Source organism: Myripristis murdjan, chromosome 9 (genome assembly GCF_902150065.1).
Source record: "Myripristis murdjan chromosome 9, fMyrMur1.1, whole genome shotgun sequence".
NCBI lineage: Eukaryota > Metazoa > Chordata > Actinopteri > Holocentriformes > Holocentridae > Myripristis > Myripristis murdjan.
Window position 1 is genome coordinate 24,112,338 of NC_043988.1, and position 11,088 is coordinate 24,123,425.

Genomic DNA, 11,088 nt, shown 5'->3' on the forward strand with positions numbered 1-11,088 from the left:
TCCAAAATACAAGATACAAGAACAATACAATACAAGAACGCCTCACGCCAGTTAGTAAGAGTAGAGAAAATGGTTGGCAAACTGTGCCCTTAATAAGATGTGTAAACATTTATCACATGCCAGCCAATATCAGCATGTCACTGCTGATTCCTGGGAACGTGTCTGTTTACAGATGAATCAAAGGGTGAACTTTATAGCTGCTTTCAGCGAGTTCATGTGAGGAAACGGAGAGGAGAGATTAACATGCTAAAACATGGTGGTGGAAACATTCAGGTGCGTGGATGTTTTACCTGTTCTGGAGCCAATGACTAGCACAAAGTCAGCTACACACCAACCAAACATAAACAGCACTCCAGTCTGCAGAGCAACGTCAGGCCTATCTGAACACACAGGCAAACAGTCATCAGGCCGCAACCCATTTCAACATCTCCAGAAACATTTGAAAAGGAAAATGATGAAACATCACAAGACATGCTCTGGGATGTTCCAAAAGAAAAAAAAAAAAAAGAGAAAAATCAGTGGAATAATGTGGATGAATCTGTGGATCCTATGACTCTGTGGATGAATGAATCTGCAAATTCATGCATAACAACAACAACAAGCCGTGTTTCAGACAAACACTGGATACCCCAAATATTGAGAAATTTTGACTCAGTAAATATTGACAACTGTTTTGACTTATATTAGTGAAACATCAATCAGAGACACAGTCTTTGACTAATAATGGAACAAAACAGTTCTTGGATGTGGGCTCAGACTTTGGACCCACAGTTTATGGAGGGATTTTATGCTTCTATATAATGCTGACACATTTACCCAACTTCCCTGCAGTCTCTCTCTCTCTCTCTCTCTCTCTCTCACACACACACACACACACACACACACAGAGAGAGAGAGAGAGAGAGAGAGAGAGAGAGAGAGTCTCATTTCCATTCAATGTGTACTGATATGACTGATATGACATACATTTCCAAAGCAGAGGTTTACACGGTAATCAACATTTATTATTTTATGTTGGATCCTATTTCTCTTTGTGTGTGACAGCAGTTTTGCACTGATGTTTCACACCAAACTTTCTCGTCACACACATACAGAGAGGTTTTAGTGGCTTGAGGGGATTGTAAGGCTCTAACATGATGTTTGACATTAGCGTGCGCTGCCAGAGAGGAAGTGAGACCGAGGCTCAGTCTTCCTGTGGTGACGATGTAGAGTAGACACAATGAGGTCTGTTTGCCTGTGTTGGCCTGCTTCAACAGCCAAGATGCACCAATTGAGTCAGTAGACTGAAAGTCCTCTGCTGTCATGTAGTCTGGTAACAGCCAAAAGAAACACGTCTTCATTGGGTTTTTGTTCATTCCTTAAAATTTTAAGATTTAAAAAAAAACTTCATTGTTTATTATTTTAATTTTGTTTAATGATAATTTGTTCGGGCTAGAGTAAGTTGGGGTTACCTTGAGGTTCTGTGGGGTGTTGGATCTTACAGACAGAGATTATTATTCTCTCCTCTCTCTCTCTCTCTTTCTCTTTCTTTGTCCATCTCTGTTCATACAGTTCCAGCATGAGATCCATGCACCTGAATGAGGCAGACAGAGCTGTTGTTCTACACAAATCCCACCTCCATCCTTACTTTCTTCACTTTCAGCTCTCTATCTGTCCTTCAACCCCTTCCCCCTAATAGGCAGGGTTCAAAACTACTTGTTGTACCTGACTTGTTGTACCTGACACATCCATCTACCAGCATTTATAACTGTTTTCCTGCAAGTCATTCCTATAACTAGTGAGACTCATTCTCCACTGACTGTCTCATAGTCAAAGCTCTGTCTTACAATAGCTTTGCATGTCGTGGCGTCAACATAGGATGGTGAGTTCTATTGGTACCTTTCCTATTTGTCTCACGAGAGCAAGAATGCTGGCATCATGAGAATATGATCAGTAGTTCCAGAGAAGCATTAACACATCCAGCTCAGAGGGAGGAAAATAACATGAGAGGCAATGAGGTGCGTCACCAATTTTACCACTAACCCACAAATATTCAAGTAATGGAAAAAGGGCTGCTATGCATAAGAATGGGACATAAGATGTGGATCCTTTGCACTAGAATCTAATTATTTAAGTGAAGGTTCCTTTGACTGCCCCCATTGCACACAATTGCATTATGACTTGCCTCTATCACGAACGGCATCACGGCCTGGAGACATAAAGCGAAACATGTGACAGAGGGTGAATGGAGCTGCTGTTAGTGAGGACTATTGTTGAGGTCAGCGTGACAACAGGAGCTCTGTGGAGCAGCAGACAAAATGATCAGCCAGATTTCAGACATGGGGGGGAGGAAGAAGTGATGCTGTGGTAAACTGAGCAGTTTTAGAATAACAATATGGGCTTAGAGTCATGATGTGCTGACAATGAAATATTGATGACAATTTTGCATTAATAGTTCATTTTCAATTCCCTCTGTTAGTTATACATGGTAGACAAATTCATAATACATGTCTCATCTGTCACTGGTCTCAGCTGCCATTTGCACTGCTGATTCCTTATAGCTCCAATCAATCTCCCTGGAAAATTCCCTAGTTATTTCAGACTATGTCTACATCGTTGTTTATTGTTCTTCAGGCATTGTATGCAATTTTCAAAGTCAAGCACAAGGAGCTATAAAACTGTATCACTTTAAATTCTGCCTTGGAAGCACTGAGTTGAATCCCTTGTATCTCAAATGCAATAAGCAAGGGAAGTGTTCTGCTCCATAATCTGATTTACTCTCAGGAGAGACAATGGAGTTTACACTAACTTTTTCAGGAAGAAATACCAGAGTGAATCACATGAACACATTTCCTTAAAAAAAAATGCTGAGGTATGTTTAACATTAATTCTGAATATTCACATTTGTAAGTGACAATATCTGAGTTTTAAGAGGAACTGAAAATGGGGAAAAAGTGGTTTGCAGATAAACGGTCTGGGTGTTTACTACAAGTGCTTTGTGTCAGAAAAAAAACCACAAATGCAATGACAACACTTCAAACTATTTTTGAAAACTTTAACTTGTCATTCACTCATTACTGCTCATTCTGATTCAAGATAACAGGTTATGAAATACTTTCCACTGATAGCTACCAAACTTATTGAGTGAACTTTGGTTTAATACCGACTGCGTGTGAAACATCTCTTTAGCCTAGTTCTCTCAGTCTGTCTCTGTAATAGGATTTCAACTGTAACATAAATCCATGTCCATTTACAGCTCAGGATCAGGGCCTGTCTGCTTACAAAATCGTCCCCGGTTGGAGACGGGATGACCTCTCCACCTGGCAGAACATTTCTTGGACTCAAAGTGCAATGCATAACGACTGTTGGTTCTTGTTTATATGCAAACTGGTGCTTGTAGCCAGAGTCCTCCATGTCAACATGTTTTTCCGCTTAACACTGGACTGTGAGGTTTCTTTACATTTGCATGCTGGTGGTTTCTATGGCCTTGCTGTGCAGACAATGGATGACCCGCCCAGAGCAGTGTCATGTTTGAGAGCTCTTAGATACTTTTGTTTCAGGACTACATTCCTGAGGGAATTTGATCTCTGGATCCCACCCTTGCCCAATCCTTACCCTTATCACACTAGTTTCCCCTTTGACACTAAACTTTAAACTACAACCATGTTGAAAAAAAGCATCTAAATTGAGACATTTGTTGTGAAAGCAGCAGGTTTCACCATAACCAAGGCACCATTCTCTTATCTGCCTTTTTTTTTTTTAATATATGGACAAAACACACATAAACCGTTTGATTCCTTTATAACAAAGTAGCAAAATGGAAATTCTCTTTATTTTGTCACAGCCTCCCAATACTGCTCTCAACAATATTGTTTATAGCTTGAGCAAAAACATAGAGAGCTTTATACAAACAGTAAAAAATAAAATCATTGCATTGCATTTTCCATCATAAATCATAAAATTATTTATCATATTACATGGAATGATACCAGGGACTGGACTTTAGAGCAGGTAGCAGCAACAATCTGACTGAGGCAAACTCAAAAATATATAAAGTAAATATATTATTTCTGAGCTCAGACTCTATTTTATGTTTAAGGACAGTCCAGGTTTTCTTATTCACAGGTACCAGGCCTTCTACAAGCCTGCTTACAGTGTGCACACAGACGTTCATTATATTCTGGGTGAATGGAATTTCATTCATTCATGGTGACAGCCTCAGACCAATATATACTACTAACCACATTTCCAACAAGCTCACACTGTCAGACAGGAATGCTATCATTACGTTTTTTTGAGTAAATCCAACATACTGTACTCTGTCTGGCCATGACACAATAAATTATGTTATATAAACACCGTATCATGTTGGATTTACCTAAAAATCTGATCGAAACATCTGTTCTGTTTACTTGAGTAAAGTGCCAGCACCGTTTTCTTAATGAACTTTTTTTCCTACAGTCCAGGTTTACACACCACACCAAAGGTAAAAGATGAAGCCTACAGGCAGAATCATTGGCTCCAGGGTAAAACTATGTGGAAGAAATGCATAGAAACAGCCAGCTGTTAATGCCAAAGACCTGCAGTGCATTGGTGCGCTGTGTGTTAGGTCCTCCGTCACCGCTTTTTGGGATTGTGGCCCTATGTTATAACAATCTACAAGGCCACAGTTTCAGTTTGTGCTGCCATAGTGGTTCCCATTGGAAGGGTTATCCTGTAAACTGGTGTGTGAGGCCTCCTCCTCCTCCTGTGTCACCTCTGGTGCAACTGGTTGTTTGAAGAAGCCAGACACACAGAAAACCTGCAGATGAAGAGGCATGGCTATAAATAATAGTCTCATAAAAAAAAAGGACTAGCAATGTCTAGCAACGTTGATATCAAAATAGATCACACTTTTTTTGTTCTATCCTGTGCCATGATAAAAATCACATTAACATAATCCATGTGCCATTACTCAAATAGGTTTATGTCTTACAGTGAGAACGGCTACAATGCCACCCTCCAGGAGGCCGGCCAGCACGTCACTCCAGTGATGTTTGTAGTCGGACACCCGTGAAAGCCCCACATACAGGGCGGTTGCAATCAGGAAGAACTGGATGGTGGGACGCAGGAGCCTCGCCCACTCTGACCTCATTCTGGCCTGAATGTACAGCTGCAGCAGGCAAAGGGAGAAAGACACAAGACAAGCTCATAAGTGGAAATACAAATGGCCTCACAGTCATTCTCAAGCCTCATTCACATATAGATAACAACTATAAAAGTGCATATTATTACTAGAAAATGTAAATCATCCTAACTATACAAAACGCCTGTTTCTATGTCAATAATTACAATACAACATTCAAAACAATATTTCTAACTATATTTTCTGCTCAGTGTCAGAGCTCTTTTTGTTTGTTTGTTTTTTTGCAGAGAAAACAATGAACTGTTTTCAACCAATCAAATTAAGGTTCTGGCAAAGAAAGCAGCAGAAGACGATGAATTTCTCAGTGAATGAAAGGAATGATGAATGCAACAATACATCAACAACAATGTATGTAGTTTAAGTTATCTTGTGCTCAGATATGGTAAATGAAAAATGGTAAATGTGAACCAAACTTCAGCTGCAATTGTATGATGAAGAGGCAAAATATGTACTTACTACAAGGAACAGCATGCAGTACATAGAGAAGGACGAATGACCGGAGAAGAAGGAAAGTCTATAAAAGAGAAAAGGAAATATTCCAAATGAAAACATAAGTCGGAATCTGAGTCTTTCAACAGAATCTCAGATGAAATGCATGAGTTGGGTTCATATCAAAGAACATCTGCCACAAACAAAACAGATCACTGTCACATTATTTTAAATTCAGAACTGAATTCATGATTGCAGGTTGTGATGATCAATATGAAAAGACTGATTTGGCTATAAACACTTTTAACAATGCAAGTTAAAGCCACATCTATTATGAGGCTATGTCTAAGATAATGAGGCTTTCTTATATCATTAGGTGCATACCAGACAGGAGGATTAAACATGCACAGGGTCATTACCTCGCTTCGTCTATCAGGAACTTGTCTCCATTGCAGGTGTAGTTCTGAATGTATCCCCCGGATTTGCAGTTGATGCGGTCCCAGGCTGGTTTGCACACAGCCAGGAAGTAAGGTCGCAGGCGACCGATGGAGTACTTGGTTATGTCTGTCAGAGACTGGTTGGCAGCAGCTCCAAACAAATAGCTACCCACGGCTTTGTAGACGCATGTCAGGTAGCTCATAGCTGAAGACTGTTTTTTTATGCGAGACAAGTAGACAGACAGACACTCGCCACAGATGAGCTGCAATAGCAAACAAATCAGCGTTAGCAACTGTTTCTGAGGCAAACAGCCACACACTTTGAAAAAAAAAAAACACACTAATCTGAGATATGGTGAACCAAAATAGTGAATTACAATAGTAAGGCAAACATAATAGGACTCCTAGGACTTTTTGCAATGACACTGTAAGGCTGGAAAATTTATAGAAGAATTAGAAAAGTCCACTTACCACAATCAGTGCGAATGGGATCATGACTCCCCCCAGCAGCTGGTAGGATATGGTGTCATCTTTGATGGGGTATCTGATAGACTCATCGTTACAGAAGAAGCCCCGTTTGAACGGGTTGTGTTGAATATTAAGGACACAAAATGGAATTCCAACTGGTAAAGAGAAGAGAGAGCCAGAGGATGACTTGAGATGGCACCTTAATCTCTGGAATATTTGTTAAATTTTGAATTAAATCTATTAAACATTTCCTCATGTTTTACTTTCCCCAAAATCAAATAACAGGAAGTGAAATGTGCTAGGATGACTTAGAATAGTTGAGATATTCCCCTCCCAAAGAAATGTCTGACAATGTGTCTCACTAGTGGTTCTTGTGGGATTCATTTGGCTCTAAGGGAGAGCTTCTTTATGCATTCTTACAAAGGGAGTTGTTACACAATAACAGCTAAATTAGAAAGCTGGCAGACTTGGGTTTCTGCAGACAAGCATTGCAAAAACATGCCAGACAGCTCAAAAATGGGACTTGGAAATACTGTCTGGCCAGTGTTAAAGTCTTAGTCTGTATATAACAGAACAGTATGGTACAGTTATAACACAACAATGTTATGGTGAGGTGAAGCAATGAATTGTAATGGTAATTTATGCAAGAGTCAGGGTTAGACATGCTCCGGCTTGATTTGATTGCACATTCTTTCATCTGCCCCTCTCTTGCGCTCACTTCCTGTGCAGCTTTCCAAAGTGTTGCAAAAAAGGAACGAGATGGCAAAATGGTGTGTTGGCTAAACCTCAATCTTACGGTGATTAACAAATTAATCAGAGGCATCACATGCTGCAGGATGAGTCTGCAGGAAGAATAATGTATGACACTATCATTGGCTGTAGAGATATTTTTGTCATTTGAGTTGAACGAATAAGATGCTCTCGGTGATGGATTGGCTATCCGTATATCTCAGAGGGCTACTTGCGTTTCCACCAAAAAGGTTATGGTTCTCAAACTGGTTCGATTCAAGATTCTTGGAACCAAGGTGTAAATTAAGGCATTGGGCTGCATTTTGACTGATTTTTGGAGTGGAACTGGTGCATCCCCCGTGATGGGCGTGCACAACAAACTTTAGCACTCAGGTAATGAGTGCAGCACAAAGCCTGATCCCTCGATCCTGTTGGAATAAGTAAAATCCCTAATCTGAGACTAACAGGGTTCAGATTAAGAATTATGAACTCTAAATTATTTGTTTGTTGGTTGGTTGGTTTGTTTATGTTTTGTTTTTATTTGCAAACGTGTACACAAGTGTGAGGGAGTCCCTGTTTAGTGTTGGCAAAAAAACATCTGTAATCAGTATTTTTAACCAGACCACAAAGTTTCTTGGGACTTGTCTTCAACTTGAGAGCTACTATGTTCTGGTTCCATCTGAGAACCCACTTTTCAGTTGAGAACCAATCTATACTTGGTGGAAATGCAAAGAACAGCTCAAAATTTAATGCACAAACCACAACAGAACTAGTTCTTTGTGGGTGGAAACAGAGTCTGAGTGCTTGGATGAGCCACACCTGAACTTCAATTATCATAAAAGCAGCGCACTTGGCATTTTGCCTCTGAGTTGTTTGTTGGGTTGGTGCTGTTGTTGCTAAGCTTGTTTCTTCTGCTCAAACTGTCCTTGATAGCACGTTGATACAGCTCTGTTTGGCTTATCCTTCTTTGTTGAGTAGCTGATAAAAGCACCTTGTTAAACTGGTCTTGTTAAATTTAAGGAAGCTTTGTAGGGTTTCTCTGCTATTTGTTTTGCTTATTTGCCCTTTTGTTTTGTTGGGAGTTAGGGGCTTTACTATTGTTTTCTCTTTGATCTGTGGACCAACTGTGCTTTTTATTTTCTAGTTAGTGGCCTTTCTATTGTTTTGATTTTGGAGACTCTAATGTCTTATTTTCTGCTATTTCAGCAATTTGAGTTAGTTTATCTCTCTTAATCATTTTCTGTAAATAAAAGTCACTCTTTGTTACATTCAAAGTGTTTCAGCAGCCTTTTCCTGATATTTTGGCTCCATTTTGGGGTAGGTTTTGGGTGAACTTATTACTCCTTGTGTTCCCCTAGACATTAGATACAGGTCATAACACACAGTCACAGGCCTTTTATTAAGCTTATTAGCCCTTTCAGCTCCCTGATGTAGGCCAGCATACATGAGCAATCTTTTGAAAAGAATAAAACCAGCTCTAAATGCAGACATCGCTGAACTGCTGACTTGACAACTGGTTTTGTAAACAATGGCTCAGGTTTCTTTCTCTCTAGTATCTACTTTAAAAAGGAAAAGAAAACTCTACATAAGGTAAGGTGTATGAAGAATGAGGAAACAGAGGGAGAGGCTCTGCTGAAGGGTTGAGCCCTGTTTATAATTTATGGTTTGTCATTCTTATGTTACCACAAGTATATCATGCAAGTATTACAACATTATGGATATAACTTTAAAAACAGTCCAGCTTCCACAGACATTACACAAAGAGACACAAAGAGATCAAGTGATGTTAGAATAGAGGGCAGGGCATATGACAAGGGACATTACTTTGACACGGAAGCCAAAAGAAAGAACTAGCTTTCACTTTAGCTGTTCAGATCAGGCAGATCAAGGAAGAAGCAAAGGTCTATTACAGAATATGAGTGTGCCAACGCAACACAAGCTGTTATGTCTGAAGCCAAGCCCACCACAAGACACTGACTAAACACGCTGCGGGACTTGCACATGAGTCACGGGCAATTATCTCTGGAACAAAATGTTTACACATTTTTATCTGATCAAGAATGAGATGAGAGAAATAAAGACTTCAACGAAAGAACAATGTAACCTGCCCAGCATTCCTTTACTCCTGCCTTCATTTTCTTTGTCTTAAAGATGTTGATGAGTTTTGCACCAACATTACAGCTCAATGCATTTGGCCATAAGGTAATTCTGCTGTCTTACACTGCCACTATCTCACTTTTTGTAGTTTTACAGTGGAATGCTTGAATCCGGTTTTTTGGGGGGATATGGGCAAAAATACAGCCTTCTTTAGAAAAATATACAGTGTGAGCCTTGCCGTGGCCCTTTTTTCCGTCTTCCTGCCTTCCCAAACCTCAAGCCTTCCAAAGTATTCATTTGATGTGTAGGCTATTTACAGAGTATAGGCCTGGTTGGGGCATTTCTTGCGACTGTACACAGCAGCTTTGAAGTCCTACAGCGTTCAGTTTGTGGTGTGATGTGGCGATAGGCAGTTCAAAGAGGCGGCTGTGAATCAGCTGTACATACCGAGGATAAGACAGGTAATGTCGAGCAGGATGAGCGGGATCCTCCTGGTTTTAAACATTCTGCGTCCTCTTCGTGTCTCTGTCTTTGCAAAAAATGTCGAGTCCCGGCTGTCTTGCGGCGAGAGGAGAGACAGCCTATCTGTCGGACATGTCTCGCTATTTGTACAAAAAATTGAAACACACTGTTGTCATTGTGCTGCAACCTAATTGGACTGTCCGACACTAAAAACTAGGGATTTCTTTAAAAAAATAATAAGTTTGGCTAAAATATGCTCTAAGTCATAAAATCAACTTCTACCAACTAGGCTAGGACTAATCTAACACCACTAGACATGTGAAGTGCCTCTCACCCTCTTAACTTCTCACAAACCAACTTCATAATACAGCAGGGTTTCTTCAGCTCATAATAATATACTGTACTGTCCTGAGGGCTGTAATAACTGGTGCAGCTGAAAGCGCTCCTCTCCTCGTTGTGATCGCTGCTGCCTTCAGGTACGGTCGGAAATATCACCATCAACAGGCGCGCATGAACATCGGTCCAGCTGAGGCTTGCAGTACTAGTAAAAAAAACACGCCCACTCTTCACTATCATCACCTACTCTGACCTTAACCAACATGGAGTGGGGGTTTCTTGTACTGTCAAAATGGGCGTTTCTCATACTGATGTGGGTCTGTGTTTCACCATGGAGGTGTGTTTTGTACCAGTTGGGGACTGCAGCTACAGTTGAATTAAGAGAATTAAGAGAAAAATGTGACTGGGAGCCGGGGAATTCCTGCAATATGTCATTGGAGTTGCCAGGTTGTGTCATTAAATGATAGAAAAGGGGAAAGCTACCCAAATCAGCGGTTACTACTACTACTACTACTACTACTTATAAATAGGCTTTTGGCTAATTTGCTTTATATAATTCCAGTCCACATGTATTGTTTGTTATTTTTTGAGCAATGTATTTTGTCTTTAATTCTTGATCTGAGAGCCCTCCCACCCTTTCTCCAGTCAACATTTTTGATAATATAATGTCTTGTCTTAAATTTTTAAAATTTCATTTATTTCATTTTATGCTGCCCCTGCTCTCCTTTGCCTTCTCTATCAATGGTTCTTTAAAGTGCCAGTCATCTGGGGGTTGCTCATTATTTTTCTCAACCCGTATGCTGCCGTTCATTCTTGTGCAACATCAAAAACAACTTTCACTGACTTGAAAGGTGCCCAAACCAGATTGTCCATCACAGCAAACATGAACCCTAATTTGGTTTTGTCATAGCATCTCTGTTTGATGAAGAGCGAGTTGAGCAAAGCCAGAGATGTTCCAGATGTTCC

At 40.2% G+C, this 11,088-nt stretch overlaps 1 protein-coding gene across 2 annotated transcripts; it reads right to left on the reverse strand.

Annotated features, from left to right (window-relative positions):
* Positions 1–1,223: 1,223 nt before the first annotated feature.
* On the reverse strand, positions 1,224–10,217 carry LOC115365806 (phospholipid phosphatase 1-like). Of its 2 annotated transcripts, XM_030060977.1 has the most exons (8): positions 10,121–10,217; positions 9,772–9,926; positions 6,502–6,653; positions 6,013–6,293; positions 5,621–5,678; positions 4,955–5,131; positions 4,640–4,780; positions 1,224–1,234 (listed from the first exon to the last, which is right to left on the reverse strand). In XM_030060977.1, the coding sequence occupies exons 1-7, from the start codon at positions 10,147–10,149 to the stop codon at positions 4,652–4,654; spliced, it is 981 nt and encodes a 326-aa protein (XP_029916837.1). In that variant the 5' UTR covers positions 10,150–10,217; the 3' UTR covers positions 1,224–1,234; positions 4,640–4,651. The 2 variants fall into 2 exon arrangements, with proteins under 2 accessions (XP_029916837.1, XP_029916836.1); XM_030060976.1 differs by lacking the exon at positions 1,224–1,234 and having other exon boundaries at positions 3,774–4,780.
* Positions 10,218–11,088: the final 871 nt, after the last annotated feature.